Here is a 25255-nt window from a genome sequence, read left to right as displayed (position 1 = left end):
AGGGGAGATGAAAGAAACAAGGGGGGCTAAAGGGGCTCAACGAAGAGAGAGATGGATCGACAACAAAACGAGAGAGACAGGTAGACGTTAACATGAATGATGAAAGAGAGAGATAGAATGATAAAAAAAGGATGAGAGAGTAATGAAGATGGGCAGATGAAAGTTAGAAAGACAGACAACTACAGATGATGGATTAGGCTGCCCTAGCGCGTCTGATATCTGGTCTAGAGGGGCGGGTTCAAAATCTCCAGAGAAAAATTCCGCCAGATCCCATTGGTTCACCGATCTGTCCCTCAGCCCCCGCCCCGCCCCATGCCCCTCCTCCTCCCCAATGTGCAGCATTGAGAGCCCTGACGTCACAACATTTGAAGCGACGCCCACTGCACTCTGGTTGGTTGGGGAAATGAAACACTTCCTATGCCAGGAACGTCAACAGGCTGGTCCAGGCTCTTTATTTTTGAGCAAAACGCGAAAGAAAATAAAAGCCTGGAGATCGAGGCTATAGATGGATAAATAGAAGAAAAGAGAGATCAGGTGAAAATGGATAGACAGAGCGGTAGAAGAAAGAGGAGATTATGATGATGAGATGGGCAAGAAGAGGGAGATGGGGCACTTAGGCTCAATGTAGCCTGACAACACGTCGCGGGTTCGAGTCCCGAGCCGACGGCCTTTGCTGCATGTCATTCCCCGTGTCTCTCTCCCCGTTTCCTGTCTCTCTTCACTAATACTATCCAATAAAAAAGGCAGAAAAATACAAAAAAAATATCTTTAAAAAATAAAAAAAAATAAGAGGGAGATGTAAAAGTGGAAAAAAGAAGGAACAGAGGTGAAGATTAACAGATGAGACAGGAGGATGAGTATGAGGTGAGTGTGGTGGTGTTGGAATACTGTAGCATGGAGACAGATTGCTGCAGCGCTAACAAGCTACAGATGGCAGCTGTTTGCTCACCTTTCTCGTGTGTGTGTGTGTGTTTATGTGTTCATCTCATAACCATGGTGTTTATGTGCTTGCATGCTTGTTGTGTGTTTAGGTGTTTTGCACATATTTTGGTATGTTTTGAGATAAAGGGGGAGAACAAGAGTATGTTTCTGTCTGTTTGTGTGTAAGAGGGCGAGAAAGAAAAAAGCTATACCCTGTGGGCTTCTATGAGATTGCGTTACATGCGTGCTTGCCTCTTTGCCTGTTTGTGTGTGTTTGTCGGTGTACTGTAAGTCTGTAACGCACTGTACTTTGTTTGTTAGCTTTTGAGATTTGAGAGAAAGCTAGACTTGGGAGTCTTTGAGTCTTCGGGTGAGAGAGAAGGTGTTAATACACGTATACTGTATGTACGACGTGTGTAAGAAAACTAAGTAACAGGACTGTGGCACGCCACGCTCATGACTCAATGCTAACTGACTTGCCTTGTATACCGTATATAAGGCAAGTCAGTCAGTAAGTCACTTTGAGTACCAAGAAAAGTGCTATAAAGTGTATTATTATTATAAGTCAGTAGGCCAATCAGGCAGTTTTAGTGTAAATGCCTCAGGAAATCATTTAAACAAATGGTCAGATTATGGCCACAAATTTGCCATACATGCAGCATGTATAAGTTGCAAGGCAAGTGCTAACTACGTCTTTCCATTGTTTCTATGGTTTCAGACCATCAACATCTTGCCTCGCGTGCACCATTAGTGTTTTGATGCATAACACATGGAGGAGTGAAACTTTATCTAGTTAAACCTCAAGGCACAGCACTTTGACTGTGCTCTTCTATTGTGTGAATGTAATTTCTAAGTAGCAGCGTTGCTTAACAGGAGCTCCGGTGACCCAAGTGTATGTCTCCCACAATCCTCCCTGTCAAAACAATGAAGTGTGGCCTGAATATTAGATCTCCACCTAATGGGGACCTGCCAAAGGTTTCAACATACACACACGCATACTAACCCCCCCCCCCCACCCACACACACACACCAAACACAATAATGTGCACATAACATGTACCCATTCATACAAGTGACTTGTGCATGCACGTCTACACGCGTTTATTTGTGTACAATTACATATAGCAGATAGAAGACACACACACACACACACACACACACACACACACACACACACACACACACACACACACACACACACACACACACAAATACTTACAGTAGATATGGACACACACAAATACAATCATTCACAGATGCCCCCCAGACACCCCTTCATCATCACATACGCATAGCAGCCCTCCACCGGACACATTTTCTTGTCATTCTTTCTCACTCCAACACCAGCCTCTGGTCATTTCCCTACTACTATTATTAAGCTCAGTGGAAAATTCTGACAGACAGACAGACAGACTGAAGCAGGCTGAATGTACAGGCTACAGCCGCTGCTTTGTGCAGCTGATAAACTCATTTCACTGAAATGAAAAACAACTGTTTTGTTTTAACAACAATGAAACATACACAGCCTCTGTGTCTCTTTATGTCTGTACTGTGACAGTATATGTCTCTGTGACAATATTGATGATTGAGTTTAATCTATTGTTCTGTTTTTGTCTCTGTCTGTTAGCTATCTACTGTATCTGTTTGCAAGTGCATCATTGTCTTGCATAAACAGATTATTTTATGTCCTTAAATTAAAACAATTACAATGACATTCAGGATTTTACTGTGTAATGACAATTCCTGGAAAGAGAGTATTCTCTCACTCCTTCCAGTTATCTCTGCCCTCTCTTTGCCTGTCTCCCTTTCTGCCTTTCTCCCTCCCTGCCTCTCTTCCTCTTTGCCTGACTCCATCTCTGCCTGTCTTCCTTTCTCCCCGTCTCCCTCCCTGCCTGTCTGCACGTCTCCCTCCCTGCCTTTCTCCCTTTCTCCCTCTCTCTGCCTGTCTCCCTCTCTTCCTGTCTGTCTCCCTCTATCCCTACCTGTATCCCTCCCTGCCTTTCTGTTTGTCTCCCTATCTGCCTGTCTTCCTGCCTATCTCCCTCTCTTTCTTTCTCTCTTCTGCCTGTCTCCCCTTCTGCCTGTCACCCTCTCTCCCTGTCTCCCTCTCCCCATGCCTCAACCTTTCTCTTTCTCAACCTTTCTCCCTGTGCATCTCTCTCTCTCTGTCTCCCTCATTATTGTCCTTGTGTATCTTGCCAATCTTTGAAGCCGTATTAGTCATTAAAGGTATCATGACATTCATTTTCACTTTTTTTATTTTCAATGTTTTATTTGGGGTTTTATGACCTCAATTACACCCAAAAAACCTGAACTTAGAACATTCAGTGGATTTTCTGTGGTCTGGGGTTTTCTGAATAATTAGGCTGAAAAGTAATCTGAGCTTGGCCCTTCGACAGTGAGGTCACAGTCGATTAATCCCGCCCACTCTCCTCCTCGCCCCTCCCCTCCCCTATCCTTTCCTTTGGGGGGGGGCGGAGCAGAGGCGATGATTGACAGGCAAAATCCCTCACCAGCGACACCCGCAGGCAAAGATTTCTTTTTTCATTGCAGTTGAAAAGGCTTTAGAAATGTGAGAGAAAAACACCTGCCATGGATCACTGGAATGGAATTTTCACTTAAAACTTTTTGTACACTTTTGAAGGACCAGGACAAAGACTTTGAATGTGGTGTAAAAGTGAATGTCATTAAACCTTTAATGGACTCTCTCTCTCTAACTTTATCTCTCTCTCTAGCAGTCTCTCTTTCCTTCTCTCCATTAATCTCCCTTTCTCCCTCACACTGTTCCTAAATAGTTTTCACTTTACTGACCCTATTCCTACCTACAGAACTGCCCCCCCCCTCCCCCCTCCCCCTCTCTGTATCTCTTGCCAGGTGCTATAAATCTAGCCCATCTATAAAGCGTATATCCCTCTGATCTCTGTGTGCTCTTCAAAAAGCCTCTTTTATAAGAGCTTTTAACAGGCCTGCATGTAGCTTGGCCAGAGCTGAGACCATTGTTTCTCCAGACCCCAGTTAAATCTACGTGGGCCCCGACTCGTGCCATGTCTGCCCTCAACCATTCATCCTGGTGTGCGTGGGCTCAAATAAAAACCAACGCCCTATTAGTCAATGCATGGCAGGGGGGAAAAAACACACTGCTGTGCTGGTGAACTGTTAAAAGTATGCCCTATTTTGAAGCCCTCTCTCTACTGTTGCCATTGTTAATGAGTGGGAAGTATTGTGTGTGTGTGTGTGTGTGTGTGTGTGTGTGTGTGTGTGTGTGTGTGTGTGTGTGTGTGTGTGTGTGTGTGTGTGTGTGTGTGTGTGTGTGTGTGTGTGTGTGTGTGTGTGTGTGTGTGTGTGTGTGTGTGTGTGTGTGTGTGTGTGTGTGTGTGTAGGGCCTCTGATGAAGATGGTGTCGTTGGTACAGAGAGGCCTTGTGCTTCAGTCAACCAATACTCCTCTGAGTGACGACTGACGGAGGCTTCTCTCTCACCGCGTGTGTGTGCGTGTGTGCACGTGTGTTAGAGAAGTGTGTCTTGTAGTGCTGCAGTAAGTAGCCTTCAATCTTGATGTGTGCGTGTGTGCGTTTTCTACGAGTACGCGTATGCGTTTGAAGGATTGGGAGAATGAGGGAGGGAGACCATAAGAGAAATAAAGAGAGTGACAGAGGAGTGATGAGAGATGGAGCCCATTGGCCCTACTGAGACTTACACATACCTACCATGTGTGTGTGTGTGTGTGTGTGTGACTGTGTGCAATATGGTCTCATGCCAAGCTCTCAGAATATTTGTCTCAACCAGAATGTCAATATTTGAAAACAAAATTTGGACATGTTCAGGCGATGTGTCATGGCACAATCATCAGAATTGTGCATTTATTAAAATATAAAATTTGCATTCATATCTGACATTTTGACTCCTACAAATATTGATGTACTGTATTTGGGGTTTGGACAAAATGTCCCACTCTGACGGATTTGAAGAAAGAAGGAATGAAGCGATAAAGAGAGAACCAACAGTACACAGTTAAATCCTCATTTGTACACTCTTTGGAGTTAAATTAGCGTCAGATTTTACAGTGTAGTTCAAACTCTAGTTGAACTTGTTGGCCTGCAGAGTCAACGTATGAACCTGTAGACTTTGAAGCTCTCATCAGAACAGAACAGAGAGTGAGGTATTTATGGAAGAAGCTATTATAGTAGGCCTGTTTTCACATGCTTTTGTTTGCTCCACCACATCACAACTGTTGATTCAACTCCAAGAGGAGCAGCTCGGAAAGTCTTGCACTGTAAAACTCTGAGTGTTCATTTAACTCTGAGAGTGTACAAATGTAACTTAGAGTTGCAAATGGATAAATTAACACTGAGGATTTGACTGTATACAATGGGGTTGCGTATGTCCTTCATGGCTGTTGTAGACTGTGTGTGTGCGAAATGCGTGTATGTGTGTGCGTTTGTGTATCCTGTTTCCCTCTTGTCATGTATTTGTGTGTGTTGTTGGAGGTTTATTATATCACTGTTTGCCTCTGCCTGCAAGAACAGAAAAAGAAAGACCCCGACATCACTGTTCATCCAACTCTCCACTGAGTTGGTCATTCCGTACAGTAGTGACTTCAGTGCCTTGACTAGTGGAACCCAGATGTGGCACTCCACCCAAAAACTGGCTTTAATCTCCATTCGTCATGTCACATCATCACCGGCGTTAGTGTGACTGGTGCAGCCAACCACATCACACACACAACTCACAGACCTCTACTGTTCTCCAAGCTGCTTTTGAACAAACCAAGAGATTACATAGACACTCAAGTGCGACAGGGCCTGATCTTATAGAATGTGTAGAGCATGTCATCTTCAGTTTTTTACAGATTATGAAACTATATAGATTGTAAGCTTTCAAATTGTGTCATACTGAAAATAGCAATAATCATGACATCACAACCCAAAAATGTATTTCCGGGTAGATAACGCCGGCAGTGTTATCTAGCTGAAGCAGAATTATTCATTAACCTTATTTCTGGAAGAACAGGACAAAAAGGATTTTTATTAATTTATGAAATACTAGACCTAGCTAATGTTCTATGTTATTTTATACTGTGTAAATATCCATAGACATATTCTACCTGGAAATACCCTTTTGTTTACAAACATTCAAACATTCTGATCTGGTCCATAGTTGAATGTTGTTAAATCTCAAATCAAGAAGCTTAGAAAAAGTCCATCAAAGATTAAAATGTTTGTGCGCGTGGAAAAGTTAGTCCAACTGTTGAATTTGCAAATATGAAATGTATAAAAAAAGAATTGGTAGGCTTGGTGCAGTATGTATACATGTATTTACTGTATAGACCTGCTGTTCCGCATTGCAGCAGATATGCTGGCTGTGTGGACAGCATGCGTGTGCGAGACGCTGAGGGGATGCAGTGTGCTCTGGTTGTTAAGGACAGAAACTTGCCAAACGCATTCCTGTTCCCCAGAGTATGGACCATACCCCTAGAAGTGACCTCATGACCTTTTTTCTTTTGCAATGTTTTCTGCTATGGTTCTAAGGATGGCGATGTCCGTCATTTCAAACCACTCTGGTCTGGTTGGGTGTAAGGAATAGTATAGCCTCCAGGGGCCACAAGCGTGATTATATTTTTTTTGACGTTTTTCTGTCTTCCTCACTCGCTCTCGCACACACGCACACACACAGCAGGGCGTCTTTCCCCCGAGCAACCCCAAGCAATAAGAGCCAGATTTGTTCTTCCATTCCAGCTTTAATTCTCTCTCTCTCCCTCTCTCTCTCTATCTCTCTCTCTCTCTCTCTCTCTCTCTCTCTCTCTCTCTCTCTCTCTCTCTCTCTCTCTCTCTCTCTCTCTCTCTCTCTTAATCGCACATATTGGACAGATTATGGTAATTCTCCATCTTTTATTGGTATTAGTTTACGGTATTAAGCTATTGTTAGTTTTTTTCCTCCTTCTTTTCCTCTCTCTGCCTCCTGTGATAAAGTCAATGGAGCCATTGGTCTCATTCTTCTTCTGCTCTTCCTAAATTATTCACATTTTTGGTTTTATGCTCAGGTCGTCTGTCTGTCGCTCTCTCTCTCTTCCTGCCGCCTTCCTCAAACCCACCTCACTCCATCTACACCCTGACCCATCATCACACCCACTTTTCACAAAATACATTTCTCAACCCCCCCTCCCTGTCTCTAGTGTGTGTGTGTGTGTGTGTGTGTGTGTGTGTGTGTGTGTGTGTGTGTGTGTGTGTGTGTGTGTGTGTGTGTGTGTGTGTGTGTGTGTGTGTGTGTGTGTGTGTGTGTGTGTGTGTGTGTGTGGATGTGTGTGGATGTTTTTATGATTATTGTTCTTGTGAAAAATGTCATGAAAGCACATTAAAAACGTATCTCTCTCTTTCTCCGTGTCTCTACCAGACCTGCTGTCCACCAACAGGACTTCCATCTTCAGTGGTCATCACCATGGCCAGCTGTCTCTGAGCTCTGTCTTCCTGGATGAGTACCACGACCGCCTCTTCCTTGGGGGGAAAGATGTCCTCTACTCTCTCACACTGGGACCAGGCAGCACAGAGTCTAAAGAGGTGAGACCCCACCCCAGTTTGGTATGCATTACGCCACGGACCCTCATGTGATACAATTTTCCATTCTACACTGTAAAGTCCTTCCTCAGAGAGGGTACAAATGGAACCAAATCGACCGATGAGGGTCCATTTGCTCAAGGACCCCTGGGGGTTCCCGGGCCCCACTTTGAGAACCACTGCTTTACACTATAGGTCAGAGTGAAATACAGTAGAATATAATGGAGTAATATAGAATACAGTAGAATATAATGGAGTGAGATAGAATACAATAGAATATAATAGAGTGAGAGAACCGATTAGAATGCAGTGATATAGAACAGAATAGAATTGACTGAGGTAGAATTTAATCAAATTGAGTGAGATGGATTACAATACAATAGAGTGAGATAGAATAGAATACCGTAGAATAGAATGGCGTGAGATAGCATAAATGGAATGCAGTAGAAAGGAATGAGCTAGATAGATAGAATGGAATAGAGTAGAATATTGGTTCTTGAATATAATAAAATAGAAAAGGACAATTGTTTGCATGTGGAAAAGTGCCTACAGCCTCACTGTGGTACAATTAGAAACAGACATGCTACAATAAATACACAATTAAACACCACAAGACACAACAACATGCTACAATAAATACAAAATCAGAACACCACAAGACACAAGAACATAGAAACAGAGCCCCCATTACATACTGTCTTCCAGTTCCCAGTCAATAGACAATGTCCTATTTGAGAGGTTATGAGAGGGAGACAGCATAGGAAAGTGCTCTGCTGTCAAGACTGAATCCAGCACCAGCAGGGGTGTGCAGTATGTGCATGCAGACAAGTGGTTTTCTAACCACTACCCACCATTGTCTGGCACAGTAATAGACACTGGTGAACAGCGTCGGGCTATTGCATCTTTTGTGGCATAAGAACTTAGTTCCACATTCCTGCTGGAGGGTTGTCGACAGGACACACTGGGTAGTTGCAGCTGTACTGCTATAACGTCTGGCTTCTCCGCATTTACCACGTCTTTAATAAGAATCACATTTATTACTATGGTCAGTACTGTAGATACATATACTGACACAAGAAACAGCTAGCATTATACATACTAGGGTGATGCCCATTGGGAACGCATGCCACTCCGGTTATGCAATACCCCATGTATGTACCCATTTTACCTGTTGTACCCAGTGTACCCTTTGCCAGAATACCTGTTGTACTGTCGTCAGAGTACTTAGTGCAGTACTCATCATTATCATTATACCTGGGGGCCTTTTACTAGTATCTTTCTATGACATCAGTAGTATGACGTCATATTGATTTTACTTTTTTTTTACTTGTGAAATGTGATGTTAAATCGGAAAGGGCATAATGAGCACACATATGCAAAGATTTGGGATCTGGTCTCCTTCTATGGTCTAAACTCTAAACTCCTCACACAGTCTGCCAATCTCACCTCTATTCAAGCAAACTTCACCTCACGTCTGACTGACCTTTCCAAAACATTTAGAGGATTTCATATACACTCCCCTCCACACACACACTCACACTCACACTCTCTCTCTCTCTCTCTCTCACACACACACACACACACACACACACACACACACACACACACACACACACACACACACACACACACACACACACACACACACACACACACTGAAACACCTGTAAAACTGTAGCAGGTCATAAATCAGCCTTGGTTTCTCTTGGTTTTTCTTAGGCGTCACCTTTCATCTACATGCATATTTGTCATCAAAGAGTTGTCAAACACTGTGAGTTGGAGTGAAAGAATTACAGTGACTCTCTCTTGGCATGCGGCAAAGACATGAGGAATGACTTGGAATTCAGGAGTCAGATCCATTAAGTGCAGTTCAACAGAGTTCCTCTGTCATCAAACAAGGATGAAACACAGAGCTTCTGGCTCCGCAACGAAGGGATTTGATTAGTTTAACTCTGAGGGAGAGTGAGAGGGGGCGAGGGAAGGTTGAGAGATAGAGGGAGTAATAGGTGGAAACAGAATTGGCAAAAGGAAGAGAAATAGAGAGGAACAGGGGCATGAGGGAGGCAGAGAGAAAGACAGAGAGGGGGACATTGATGAAGTTATTGATGAACCGTATAGTACAGTACATCTACAGTACTCCCGCTGAGTGATGTAACAACAGCAGCTTTGAGTAGAGCTTCGCAGCTGAACCTCATTAGAAGACTTCATTTTGCTATAGCTCTATTGTGGAAAAAGAATCAGTACTAAATCAGGCCATTTATTATCTCTAAAATATACAGGAAGCACATTGTATAAACCAAAAATAACGGACAAATTATTTGGTTAAACAAGGATTTCATTTACCTGCTATCTAGCCAATTGTGTAGCTTCTCCCTTATTTCAGTCCATATCAGTTATCCAGTTATATATACACATCCATTATATTACATCAGCTATGTATATATTCACCACAGCTGCATTCAATTTTACCGTAGTGTGATATCTATAGACAGTGAAAGGTACATGCCTCACCTTGCCAAAGCTAAGCAAAAATCAGACACCATTGTTTCGGTTGGACACATAAGAAAGATAATACATGCCTTATAGTGCCACAACAACCTGACGGCATGAAGGGAAATAATCTGTTAGATCAGTGGTTCTCAATGTGGGGGCCGCGAACCGGCAGGGGTCCTTGAAGTGGTTCCCATATGGTCCCCAACAAAATGTGTTAATGTAGCATCACAATCAGTTTAAGTGTTAGCAGACAGTTTCATTCTTCCTCTGTCCAGGGACTATTGTTCGCCATGTCTTCCATGACACTAAGATTACCACTCAATTCTTGAGTGACATTTTGGGCAGGTTGATGTCTGACTTGAGTGGCTATAGCATCGAGATTTAGACACATCTTTTTAGCGAAAGAAAAGATAAACGGCTTCCATTTGTGTTTTTGCTGTTCAGAGCTAATAAAAGCAATCTGATTCCAATTCGGATATGCCAAGCATCATATTTGTGCTGCCTGTCTGAACATAGCCTTAGAGTTGTTATTTGGAGCCTGGTTTGCGAGGTTCTACCCGACATCAAGAAGAAAACTTCAGCCAACATCATAAGAAAACATACAGTATGTAGCCTTTTTGTTTTGAGTGCTCCTCTTTCTGATCATTTATTCACCACAGCTGTCCTTGTCCTGTAGATACAGTATTAGTTTAGCTGTGATTTGTTGTGTGCATGTCTTGATATTTATTTTCAGAGGTTTAACAGGGTTTACATTAGAAGACACGCACACACATGGAGTACTTTTAAAGCAGCAAGCATTTTCTTTTTCTTTTTTAAATCGTCTTCATATGTCTTAGCAGGAGACCAGCAATGTGAAAGGTATTGCATTTATTTAATTTCCTCTTTGGTACACAATGTAATCTACTGTACAGTATGTTCTCTGTTCACTGGATTCTACCCAATCATTGAAACAATTGTGTCAACATGGCATTCTTGTGTGTGTGTGTGTGTGTGTGTGTGTGTGTGTGTGTGTGTGTGTGTGTGTGTGTATGTGTATGTGTGTATGTGTGTGTGTGTGTGTGTGTGTGTGTGTGTGTGTGCACATATGGGAGTGAATGTATGTGTGTGTGTGTGTGTGTGTGTGTGTGTGTGTGTGCGTGCACACATGGGAGTGAATGTGTGTGTTTTTTAATGTCTCTGATTGTATAAGCAGAGTTTGTATAAGGTTGAAATGGCGAGATGGGTGCCCTGTGTTAATGTGTGCAAATGGGAGTGAATGTGTGTTTTTTTGTGTCTGTGAATGTGTGTTTTTGTGTGTCTCTGGTTGTATATGCAGAGTTTGTGTAAGGTTGAAATGGAGAGAAGTGTGTATGTATGTGTGTGCATGGGTGCCCATGTGTGCATGTGCATCATGGATACAGTATGTGTGTACAATACATGTATGTGTGTGTTGTGGGGGAGTTGGAGAGAAGACCAAAACAGGAGGGAGGAGATGAGACAAAGAAAGGAATGAGGAGTTAAAGTACACACACACACAGCCAGATCTCGCCCACCTCATCCATTCTTTAATTCCCCTTCATCCCCTGCTCATCCCTCTCTTTCTTCGTATAAAGCTGGCTGAACCTCTCCTCTCCTCTCCTCTCCTCTCCTCTCCTCCCATCCCCTGCTGTGTCTGTGTACAGTAAAAGTGTAATGGAGACAATCGTTGAAATGTTCTTGCAGTTCAATGCCAGGCGTCACAGAGCCAAACATTGTGAAAGGACTGGGAGAAGTCATTCAGTGAATCCAGTGTAATGACAGAAGGGTATATAGGCTGCATATCCCCAAAATCTGTTGAGAGCAGGACAGACAAAGGGTGGCTGCCTACGCACAAGGTAGCATCAAAAGTCTTTTATTATACTCTGCCTTTTTTCAGGCTGCTCATCCATCTTTTGTGTCGTTCATCTTTACTGAGATGGTTTTTTTGGGGAATATTGAAAGAGACAGGCAGACAGGCAGTGTTGGGAGGTACAGGTAAATGTCACAATAACATTGTGACATTTACACAATGTCACAATGTTATTAAAAGTGTCTTTAGCTATTGCAACAATCAATGGGTGCTTCATCTGCAAGGGTCCATTTGGTTCCATTTGTACACTGTAGGATTTTGCGGTGTACAGTCTTTCCCCACTTAATCCATTAGGACCGGGAACGCATCTGTCATTTTTTTTATTTCTTTGGGCTATTCAAAAATAGCAGATATACAAGCTCATACCGCGGCACCGAGTGCATGAGCTTGTAGATCTGCTATTTTTGAAAAATTGTGAGCATTTGTGCCAATCTTTAAATATATCCTTTTTTTAAAAGCGAACATTTGTAACTCAAATCTTTGCCTCTGGGGGGTCCCTGGAATAAAATATTTTCAGATGGGGGTCCGTGGCAAACTGATCTGTAATGATCCAAGGTTTACAGGCAGAAGCTTGTTTCTCTAATGATTAGGCTTTGATTAGGTCACACCCAGGCAGTGTTAAACATTTCTCCACTGAAATAAATATCCTCTGTTTTTATTGGATTACATTGTGGACAGTAGTTCCATGTGCTTCAACAGTGTCTTTGGTGTGACGCACTTCGGCTGCATCATATGTTCCTGATAGAATGGATTCAATGGAAGTATAAAGTCACTGTATTAAATCTGGTTGAGTTCTTTCAATTCATGCCCATTTCCTTTATTCAGTGTGATGCCAATTCTCTACAGCGTTCAATTGTCTCTCCTCCCAAAAGCTTAAGAGAAGCTATAGTAAAGCATTTTGAAGATCTATTGCCAACTGCAAACAATCCAGCCATTGTGAAATCAATGAAACCGGCCTGCTATCCAAGCCTTCCTCTCATCTGCCCACTAACATTTATGTGGTATTGTCCAATCTGGGGCAAAAGACTTGCAGTCTTATCACCCTTTCTACTATAAATCCGATCATGAAATGCGTAACAAAGTGCAGTAAAATCAGTAGTAGAGGTTTGGTGTTTCTCTTACAGTAATACAGTGGCTGTGGTTGAATATGAGCCATGGATCTATTAAACCATTCCAGCACCTCTACCAGCAGTCGTTCTTAATAACCTCTGCAACAAATCAAATCCGGGAAGAAAAACACAAGCCCTAATTATAATTATATGGGAAAAAACTCAAATAAATACTGATTAGGCTCATGTAAATGTTCACGTTATGATGAATATATTCCATCTACTGGTGCCGATTCACATAAACATTGATATGATTGGACTCCCATACGCCAGTTTCAGTTATGGTATAAAACGTTCAAAATTATTTAATTTGGCTCGTAAACCATGCCTGCAACAAAGACTCTTTCATTTGTTTCAACCTCTGTGTGTTTGGTTGTGTGGTTCTGTTTTGTGATTGCTGCGCAGTATAGGTCAATTTTTACACCCTCTGAGATCACTCTGGGTTTACTGTGTGGGTGTGAGAGGGGGGAATGGCTTGGAGACCATATTAGTTCTACTTGCAGCAGCTTATACATTATGGTAATATGTTATCCCTTTGACCTACTGTATAAATGATGCATTTGAGATGTGTTAAAATAACAGATTCTGTTGGAATTTGAGACAGACATTTAGCACTTGGAATTTCCCACTCAACAAAACTTATTTTCAACTGAGATAAGTGTCACCTGACACATGATGTTTATTTATTTATTTATTGAAACATACGCCAGCTCCAAATACATGACAGAACCATTATCAGTTCATGTTCCTTGTACCTTGTTAATGTGCACACATCTAACAATTCTAAGTGGAAAAGAAACCACCACAATTGACTAGGGCTTCCAATTCCAACATTAAGTTAGTTTCAGACAGTGAAGGAAATTGACAGTCTGGGCTGTCTTGTTTGAAGTTTTGAGTGAATTTTTCATGTGTTCAACATTACAACACTGAGGAAACACCAAAATGTCTTTAATATACTTTTTGATTGGATTTCCATTTTAAGTGCTCAATCATTGCGATTCAGTTTTTGTTTAAACTTTAGAGGAAACGGTTAATGACACTGGAAACACCATAGCTAAAACTGGTGATGACCATGCTTCAGTGTGCAGAATATAATATTAATAATAATAGTAATAATAATAATACCTCAGATTTATATACCGCTTTTCTAAATACTCAGTCGCTTTACATAGTGGGGGAAAAAATTGTCCATGAATCATGGACAATATGATTTATGTGGTAACCTAAAAAAATGTATAGCAGGTCAGAGTTTAGATGGGTCCGGATTTCACAGTATATCCATACCAGTCAGGCATTTGTTTAACTGCTTTTCACTGATTCGCACCATTGCAAGCCAGGCTTTAGAAAGGCCCTGGCTTCACAGCATATAAATTTCAATCAGGAATGTATAAGAATTCTTTCTTGTTGACATTGTGCAGCAAAGCATTAGACAGATCTTTCTTTTGTTAAATGATATCAGCCATACAGAACGCCACAGATGACTCAGTTTCAGTAATTTATGCTATACATGTAGCTGGCCAGAGATTAGACCATCCCTGATTTAATCTTACATAAATATCAGTCAGGCATGTTTTAGATGTTCAGTGTGTGTCTCGATGATTTACACCATTTTGTGTTGGTGAGCCAGGCTTTTATCAGACCCTGATTTATTGTGACTTAAATCAATTTAATGTGCACTACTTTGAAGAAAACGTTTGACTTGACACTGATTATCAATGCATGCAATCTGACTGAAACATATGGATGCTGACATCATTATGTTCTGACTCGGTCTCGTACCTATTGCATCACCTTTGTACTCCAAATCTCACAGTATGGAACATCCTCTTAGGTTTAGTAAACTCCTCTGTCAGTTCCACCACAGATGACTGAGTTCCAGTGATTGAGACCATTGTATCCCTGGTTTCAGACAAATATAATGTATATTTGTGCATATACAGTACATAATCCATTGGCTACAGGCAGGCATGACAAAATTATTTCCCCCCCATTGAGTCATACAGCACATACCAGGTTTTACTATTGGTCATTGGTTCTCAACTCAACAGTCCTGTGGAAGCCAGAGTACTGCTGGCTTTCATTTCAGTCATTAAGTCAGGGGTACATTTTCTGTAGACCTGGAACACCAGGAGAATTTCATGAACTAACTGGGAAAATAGAAAACCATCAGTCATCTTCATGCCGAGAGACCAAAGTTATATGTTCAATATGTTCAAAACTCAGCTGCCCGCCTGCTCACTCACACCCGCTCCAGAGACCATATCACGTCAGTCCTTCACGACCTCCACTGGCTGCCCGTCAAACAAAGAGTCCACTTTAAAATGCTGCTCACCTTCGCATAACCTTTGCACAAGGCACTGGAGACACAAGCCCCCCTCCCCCCATCTCTCTGCCCTCCTCGAGCCGCATGTCCCGTCCCGCTCCCTCAGGTCCAGTGACGGCGGCCTCCTGGAGGTCCCCAAGACCAGGCTCGGTACCTGGGGCGACAGGGTCTTCTCTGTGGCTGCCCCCTCCCTCTGGAATGCACTCCCCAAACACATCACTTTTAATTCTTATCTTTTGCTTTTCTGAGTTTTTCCTAATAAAGTTGTTGTTTTTTGGTCCTCTCCCCTGGCCCCCACAAACATGTAAAGCATCTTTGAGTACTTAGAAAAGCGCTATATAAATCCCAGATATAATAATTATTATTATAAGCAAAAACAACAATACAAATACAAATGTTTACTGAGGTAATACATCAGGTGAGAATTAGGATCATATTTCCATTGACTTTCAAAGAACCAGGAACTCTTTTTGCAGGCAGTGGAGTCGTTCGTCCTGCTGGCCTTTAGAGAGAATTGCGGGTTTAAGAAACTTTGCATTGGCTTCATTTTTCTGTCTGGAAACCTTCTGCTTGGTTAGAAACCGCTGCTCTGTTCCAAGAGGAAGAAATTAACCAATACATTGCAGTGAACCAAAAAACTGCTTCAGAATAAGTTTATTCCAATCAGGCATAATGAAGCCAGATTCATTTGTCAAAATCAGCAACACTCAAATAATTCCCAGTCAATTTGGTGATTAAATGTTTAATCCTGTAAGGCTAAATTATATCACTTTTAGCTATAGGCTATAAACACACACACACACACACATACACACACACACACACACACACACACACACACACACACACACACACACACACACACACACACTCTAGCTATAATAACAAGTAAGACGCGCGAACGCGGTAAGCGAACGCAAAAAAAGAAAAAAAAGAATGAAAAAAAATATTTAAAAAAAAGTAACCAATAATTTTTTTTTTTTTTTTTTTTAATCTGCGTTAAAAGGAGCATCTTAGAAAAATACAAATTCACAAAAAAAAAACTTGGAATGTTTTTGAACAATTCAACAAAGTGTTTGAAGTGCCTGTTTCACCCACTTCCGGGGGGCGGAGCCAAAATCCGAGCCCGATGTATTTGTTCGTAGACCCCCACTTAGGGGGGGTAGAAAAAGTTTGGGAGCGATTCGGGCACTTTTCATTTAACATGGGGTTTCAATGGGGAGTTTTTAGGAGCCTTCTCCGGGGCGTGGCTTCCGGGGGAAGGGGCGGGCTTAAACGCAACCTTGACAGGTGTGTTCAGTTTTCAAAGACCTTTCATTTGATGTATGGTACGTCTAAATTGGACATTTACTTATCTCAGAGGAGCTGCACACAGGCAGTGCACACAGGCTGTGCACACAGAGACACAACCCAAGCAGGGTTACATAGTAAGCTCCACTTGGTCGGAGGCGCGGCTTCGCCGCGCCTCCTCCCGCGTTCGCAATAAATAAATAGATATATATGTAGATGTATTCATGACCACAGTTACATAGTCAGTCGGTCCAATTGTTTGTCATCACAATGCCATTGGATGATAAATGTGTTCATAGGTCTGGCCCTGTTGCTATGAACTCACACAACATACACACACCATTTGTATGATTCCCAAAAACAGAACTCGACTCTAGACACTTCGTAGAAGTCACTTTGAATAACTGCATCTGCTAAATGCCTAAACTGGTAACTGGTAACTACAATAATATTGATTTCCATAAATAAATAAAAGTTGGGCTTATTCTTTTGAAAGTTACTTCAGTCTTGATCTACCTTCTCTGAATCTATTATGAATTAATGTAAGATCACAGCTTTGAAATGCATATACATATTTCACTAAGGTAAAGAGGTAGAATGGATTTCCTGAGTTTAGGAGGAGTTACCCTCCACCGCATCACTGGTTGAGAGGTCTGCCTAAAACACTTCCAGACCTTAATATCGCAGCTTTTACAGCTACAAGGCTCCGGATAAAGATGACCACATGTCAGAGATGTAGGTCTTTAGCCAAGATTTTGACAAGGCTTTATTAGTCTGCCCATTTAAGGCGGCCATGATATAAAGTGTGATTTATAACGTGGGACATAAATCTGTCTCAAACTTTTAATGCTGATATGAAAGCCTTTACATTATGAGCAAGGAGATGGCTCACTTTTCAGTCTTGGGAGGTCAGAGAAGAGTTTCATTGCCTCTCCAACACAATATTCATATTGTCTCTCATTTTGATCCTGTGGTTCTATCACTTTGATAATCTTTGTAAGTCCCTGTTTCACGCTCTCTCTGGTTCACATGAAACCACACACAACCGCATAGACAAGAACAGGACACACACACCCCAAAGACACACATATGCGCGCACGCACGCATGCATGCACGCACGCATGCACGCACACACACACACACACACACACACACACACACACACACACACACACACACACACACACATTGCTTTAGCTGTTAGCCAAAGAAAAGCATGTTCCCTACTGAACCAAACAAAGATGCATTGTCTTAGATCTGCCCTGTGGTAGTCAATATAAACTTACTCTATTACACTTTTTGGCACTAAATGTTGGATATTAGACTAAATTAGATTTGCTCATAATGGACAATTTAATTTCCATTTTCTTGTGGTGAGACCGTTTTTGTACTGAGGCTGCGCTGAAAGTAGCGCAATTTTCTCCCATTATCTCAGATTCTGTAAACCCCCTCCTATTATAGGCAATACAGAAGTGCAGAATTGTGCATTTTTGGAATATTGTACACACACACACACACACACACACACACACACACACACACACACACTTGCACACGCACTTACACGTGTACAGCTTGGGTACTCAACTCGGTTCAAATCAACCTTATTGTCACATCACAGATTTACAGGTGTAAAAAAAACTGATCAGATAACAACATAGCAGTGTGAAATATTAGGTGCAAGTTGCATAGTAACAATAGCACTAGGATGAGGCTGTAAAAATATCAGCAGATGTAATGACAGATACACTGCACAGTATGCACATAAGGTGCATGGTTAAGGAAAAACAATAAAATGAGCCAATGAAATTCCATGTGAAGGGCTTATAGATCTCAATTTTCCATGTGGTAAGGTGGCATTACGTTTATTTCCACCACCCTTTTTGGAAACGAAATACTTGGGAAGATGTTTTACTCATTAAAAGAACAATTCCGTTTTTATTTTCATGTGTTGAGGGTGAAAGCAGTGTGTCATTCTGTTCCATTGTCTCAGATAAGCCCTGCGGTACAGAATTGTATATACATTAAATACCATATCAGATTGGGTATTTCCTAATCATGGGCAATTTGGTTTCTATTGTCATGCATGAGAGGAGGAGGTCTGAAAGTGTGAAATCTGTTCCATACCGTGTATTGTCTCTGATATCAACCTCCCTCAGACAGAACAGATGTTTGGTATTATATGCTTATTTCGTAACTAATACTAAGAGAGATGTTATCCTAATCAAGGAACAATGTCATTTCTTTTTTCTCCTGGTGAGCCTGTAGTGTGAAATTCCATTCCATTGTCTGAGGCCAAAATCTCATTTCACGCTTATCTGACGATTCACCTTTGCTCCTCGTTGAGTCGGCGGAACGGAACACATACTGTACCTGGCTTTCCACCGTGAAGATCTGTATTGTTGAAAAGAGATTATTGTAAAGGCCAGATTAGCCTTGTGTGCAGATGATCTATTGGTTTGGTGAAGAAAAGCTTTCTGTCATCTAACACCGGAGCGCTAATTAAAGATAGGATAGAGCATACATGGGCAACTGGCGGCCCAGGGGCCACATGCGGCCCCCACCTTCACTTAATGCGGCCTGCAGGTTAATATCGGAATACTGATACAGTATATTATTGAGTTCAGATGTTACAATTCCAAACATGCAAACATGACCCGCTTTAATTACTTCAGTCTATATTAGTAGCTTAATGACACTTTTCAGGATTCTAATTCAAAAATAGTTTAAAAAAAAACTGGATTCCAATTCCAAGATAGCAAAAATAGCAGATCTACAAGCTCAAAACTGCGACGCGTTTTGAGCTTGTAGATCTGCTATTTTTGCTACTTTTGTGTGACATAGAAAGGCCCGCCAGTATATGCAACGTGGCCCTCTGGAGTGAGTGTGGAAAGATAGTGGCCCTCTCCATCATAAAAGTTGCCCACCCCTGGGATAGAGGCACTGCCAGCATCTGTTGTCGGTGTACAGTTTTTGTTATGCTTGCAGAACTGAGAGTGTACATATTTGCTCATCGCTCGTCTCAAATACATAAAATCCCCTGAGATAAATTTCCTGCTAATTGTTTTTATGGCTTGCTGGGTATTATGTGCAGCTCATAAAGTCTGTGTTGCTTTAATTCCACATTGCCGTGATTAAAAGTGGCTGCTCAGCAATGCTGCCAACATGAAGTCCTTAATCATGTTCATGTCTTTTAACAATTTCAATGCATTTCATTCTCCATCTCTCTCCTACTCCTCCTCCTGTTCGGTTGCCTCTCTACCATACTGTACATTCTGTCTTTCTTTGTGTCTTCCTCTTTAATTTATTTTCGGTTCCACTGCTGTTTTCTATATGGTGTTTCATTAAAGAATATTGAAACATGACAAGTTATGACTCTTTCTCTTCTCTCTCTCTCTTTGGGGCGACTTTCATTCATTTTCCTTATTGTTTCTGCTGTTCTCTTTATGTGATATGTTTCACATTATAAAATATTAAAAAGTGACACGTTATGACACTTTTTCTCCCCCCCCCCCCCCCCCCATTTTATTTCTGTTTTCACAGATCTACTGGCCACCCTTACCTGGTAACAGAGAGGACTGTGTTCTTAGGGGAAAGGAACGACAGGTTAGTGACTGAGGGCTCAATCATTCAATCATCTTCCTTCCCGCTAAGCCTATCATTTAAATGACCAAAATGGAAATAACTAAGCTCTCTGGCTTTTACAATATAGACTTACCATGAACATACTGGTTGTAAAACGATGCTTTATGCTCCTGTAGAAGCCACACGTCTGTCTGTTTGTTTGTATGCAATCAATCTAGTTTAATTCACAATGTCATGGAGAAATACTTCACTACCCACAATCCTAATGTGTAGCAGTGATGTCTCTGATTGGTGGGGCTCATCAGGATGCTGGTTGGCTTGATTCCAGGCTTAAAACTCTTAATATAAGGATTTTCTGAAACGTCTATGGAGAAAAAGATTTTTACTTCCGACTCCAGCACAGGTGAAAAACATGGTGGCCACTGTTGCGCACAATTGCAAGTTTAGATCAGTGGGTTATGTATAGAACTAAATAAGATGTATACTCACACATCCAAAGCAGCTGGAGGGTTCTCCCTGGAAAAAAGGAGACCCACCTGACTAGACCGCAGTACAACATTTACTCAAACAAACAGACAGACATACAGACAGACATTTCAGTCACCTGGTGACTTGATGAAACATCTGTCTGTTTCAATATAGTCTATTATAGTCTATTATATAGTACTAACACGGCCAGATGCAGGAGCTTAATTAAACCACTGGGGTGGCTGAAATTAAAACTAGGCAGTACATTTGTGGTCCACTTGCCACAATGTCCGCATGTGGAATGCTGCCTCTAGCAATCCATGCAGACTGATCTTTACTGTAAGACAGCCTAGTCAGACGGTTTAGTGTTATGTTATGTAGTGCTGACTTTGGTTTTCCTAGCCTGCAGCAATTTAGCCTCTACTCCCACACACACACACACACACACACACACACACACGCACACGCACACGCACACACTCCCTCCCTAGGTACAGTAAATGACTATACAAACTCTTTAATGGGCCAACGAACGAGGGCAGAGGGAGTCTCCTTCCTCTCTAATGAATTCTTCAAGAGAAAAACAAGTGCACAATGTGAGAGCTTAGTCTTAATGATGGTAATGAAGTCTTTAATGGTGTCTATCAGGAAGATGTGATGAAAGCCTTCTTAATGATTAGAGAGAAAGTGAGTGAGGGCAATGACAGGGAAAGAGAGATGGCTTGAGACGAACTGAATGAAGAATATGATAGATAGAGGATGGATGGATGGATTCTTCACTATAGAAGAGTGAAGGAGGAGATTAGAGGGATGAAGACGTTTTTGACAGCACAGGGAAGGGGGGATGAGAGAGGAGGGAAAAGATTAGAAGGAGGAGAGTGTTGTTGTAATGAAGTGTAACAAAACAACACGAGGGAGGGGACAGAATGTCTTAGAGTTCAACTAATTAATTCAGGATGAGGGAGAAAACAGTGTTTACCCCCAAGACATGGGAAGAGAGAGAGTGAAGGAGATAGAAAATGAAGGACAGAGTGAAGAGAGAATGAAAGAGAGAGAGTGCTGTTGTAAAACATGAGAGGAGATGGAAGTGAAGTCAGTACTTTGATGTGTTGAATCATTAGTTTCACTCCCACGGGGAAGAGAGGAGCCCTGTGCATAGTAAAATCATCAATGTTAATTAATTTAACTCAGAGTCTAAATGGATTAAGGATTTTACTCTGTGGCTTTAGTGGCCCTTAGACTTTATCAAACAGCGCTAATTACTGTGTACGAACGCATGCACGCACACACTCACACACACGCACACACACAGTGAATAGACTACAGGAGTTCTAACAGTAGGGTATCTGTTCCACTGCTCACAGTGACGAGACGACTAATGGTCAGACTGCCCACCGCATCTGGTATGGTTTAGTGTGTGTGTGTGTGTGTGTGTGTGTGTGTGTGTGTGTGTGTGTGTGTGTGTGTGTGTGTGTGTGTGTGTGTGTGTGTGTGTGTGTGTGTGTGTGTGTGTGTGTGTGTGTGTGTGTGTGTGTGTGTGTGTGTGTGTGTGTGTCCATCCTCACTGTTTGAAGTGGCAGGTGAGCTGTAGGTATCTGATATCAGTTTTATTGAGTGTTTCCTCTTGATGTCCCCCACAGAGCTAGGTGTGTGTGGACGTGTTTGTGTTAAGCCAAAGCACATACGTTTCCACGTGTGTGTGTGTGTGTGTGTGTGTGTGTGTGTGTGTGTGTGTGAGAGAGAGAGTGTGTGTACACCATTCCATAGGGGAGAGGAGCAGTCAGAATGTATTATAGGACAGCTCTTAAAACAGCCACTCTGTAACTCTATCTAACATGTGCCAAAGGACCTATAAAGAAAGAGAGAGGTGTGTGTGTGTGTGTGTGTGTGTGTGTGTGTGTGTGTGTGTGTGTGTGTGTGTGTGTGTGTGTGTGTGTGTGTGTGTGTGTGTGTGTGTGTGTGTGTGTGTGTGTGTGTGTGTGTGTGTGTGTGTGTGCGCGTGTGCGCGCGCGCATTGTGTGTTTGGGTTATAGATAAAGAGGTTTGTCTGCTTGCATTAAGCTGCACAGCTATCTTTGTGCATTCCTGCACGTCTTGTGTGTTATATACTGTCTGCATGGGGCTTAAGTCACATTATGGATAGATCACTGTTGTATTCTCTATTGTGTACCAAAAAGTTTGATATGCACACACACACACACACACACATTCATGCATTTACAAAGTCACAAACACGCAGACGCATTAATGCATAATGCATGCTTGCACACACACACACACACACACACACACACACACACACACACACACACACACACACACACACACACACACACACACACACACACACACACACACACACACACACACACACACACCTTTCATCATTCCACTGTTTGTTCTGTCTGTGTGACAGATGTAACCTTGCTGGAGAAAAGCAGTCCAGGTCAAATGGAAAGCTTACATTGTACTTATATTGTGTTGGTTCACACATGGAAAACATTGCACGGTTTATTGTCCAGCATTTTACAGATGGACAGCGAGCGAGAGACAGAGCAGAGAGGATGATGGAGAGAGAGAAAGAGTGAGAGCAGAAAAGAGAGAGAGAAGATGGAGATGAGAGAGGGGCAAAGGGGAAGTGAGGCAGATGGATTTAGTGAACAGACTAATGATTCAACATGTGAATGTACTCTATACCACTGAGAGAGCAAGATAAGACACATACTGTACATACAGGTCAGTACACACGCACACACATCTTACTATCATAAATATTATTTTTTATTAAAAATGCCACTTTCACTTAACCTGCTGGTCCAGCCTAACCCTAACCTGAAACCAAAATATATTATGTAAAAGTTTCACTGTTCATTTGACTCTTCAGAGTGTAAAAAGGAAAAAGGTTTTGAGGGAGTTTGTTGTAAAACCCTAACTTAACCACGACCTAACTGTAACCCCAAAATCCCTATTCCTTACGCTAAAAACACAAATCACCCTAACCCACATCTTAACCCCCCCACCTGAATCGTTTTCTAATCGGAACCCAAGCTCTAAAAAATATAAAATAAAATGTTTTCCTACTTTTACTGTATACTGTACTTGTGTGAACTTTTGGGACACAAAGATATTAAATCAAGCTACACACACGTACACGCACGCACGCGCACACACACACACACACACACACACACACACACACACACACACACACACACACACACACACACACACACACACACACACACACACACACACACACACACACCTATATGCATAAACATAGTACAAACAAACTTGCACGCACTCACGCATGCACGCACGTATACACACATCAACCCCCTGTTTAAACGTGAAAAAACAAGTAGAGGTTGAAATACAGCATGTTCCATTTGGCAAACACATCACCATCCAGATGGCTTACAGTATGAACACCCGCATTTCTGTTCCTGTCTCTAGAACCCCTGATAATTCCAACCTCAGACCCCCACTGGGGCGCCGGTCCATCTCACAACGCAACCACCAGGCTGTTAAACCTATGAATGTACAGTACAACTACAGTATTTGGCAAGCATGCATGTCCAGATTGTCATTGCATTACAGAAATACATTTGTGTCCCATACTCTGCTCTGTGGAGCAACGTGTCCTTTATAGATATTCAAAATTTGTTCCATATTTATAATGAGAAAAATCCACCATGTGAGATCAAAGACCTCACAGAGACATGTGTGGTCATTCCTCCTGGCTATGTGCTCCTCTGCTGGTGTGCACAGAGGGAATTCAACCAAATGTTGATCAGTGCACTGTAAAATGCAGAGTGTTCATTTAAATCTGAGAGTGTTCAAATGGACCCGAAAGGGTCCATTTGAACACACATTTTTAAATGAAGACCCTGGATTTTACTATGATCCCAGCTTACTGAAGTATAGTTTTCAGTTTGATGTGGTTTATTTGGTCAGTCATTTTATGTGCGTGTCAGTCAGTCAGTCATCAGCACAGGAAGAAAGTGATTCAAAATGTCAAGATGATGACAAAACCAGAGATGAAAAACAAATGAGTGGTTTTGTATGAGTCAGAAGAAGGAAACACTGTAATGCCACTTATGAAAACTTCTCAACTCGACTCAAACAAAAGGAATTACTTTGGCAATGTAACAAGTCATTGTCTGGAGTTGTTTTTCTCTTCTGAAAATCATATTTGACTGGTTAAATACTTACAGTGGCTGGTGAATTTTGGAATCTGTCAGAATGAAGAATGTTATTTTGCTGATATTGCTGTGCATTTCCACTTTCCTGAAATTTAGTAGTTACTATAGTAGTACTGCTCTCAAAAAGTAACTTTGTTACTTATTTACTGGCACTGCATTATAAAAATGGTTACTATTTACCAATTAGTAACTTTTTTGCATATTATTATTATACTTACATCTATTGTAGCACGCTCTTATGAAAACTAGTATATATATGAATCATGTATCCAACAACCATAGACTGGAGTAGTTTATATTTTTGATACTGTACGATGCAGAAAAAGGTACGAATTGAGGGGAGGTCACAGATGGAGCTAGTGTAGTTTAGTTTTTTGTAAATTTTGGTAACTATAAAGGCGTTATTGAATTGGAAGTGGTAATAAGTTACGTTACTAGTTGCCG

The 25255-nt window shown here is 41.7% G+C and overlaps 1 protein-coding gene across 2 annotated transcripts in view; it reads left to right on the top strand.

Annotated features, from left to right (window-relative positions):
• The window catches only part of sema3bl (sema domain, immunoglobulin domain (Ig), short basic domain, secreted, (semaphorin) 3bl), a 90379-nt gene that overhangs the window by 16583 nt on the left and 48541 nt on the right, over positions 1-25255 (top strand). For both annotated transcript variants that reach the window (XM_080444134.1, XM_080444133.1), the window contains exons 2-3: positions 7311-7474; positions 20097-20159. In XM_080444134.1, the coding sequence (XP_080300260.1) occupies positions 7311-7474; positions 20097-20159 (227 nt within the window). The remainder of the gene's footprint in view (positions 1-7310; positions 7475-20096; positions 20160-25255) is intronic.

Source organism: Gymnoscopelus braueri, assembly GCF_963280865.1.
Source record: "Gymnoscopelus braueri genome assembly, chromosome: 12".
NCBI lineage: Eukaryota > Metazoa > Chordata > Actinopteri > Myctophiformes > Myctophidae > Gymnoscopelus > Gymnoscopelus braueri.
Note: the sequence above shows the minus strand (reverse complement) of the source record. Positions and strands in the feature narration are given on the sequence as shown.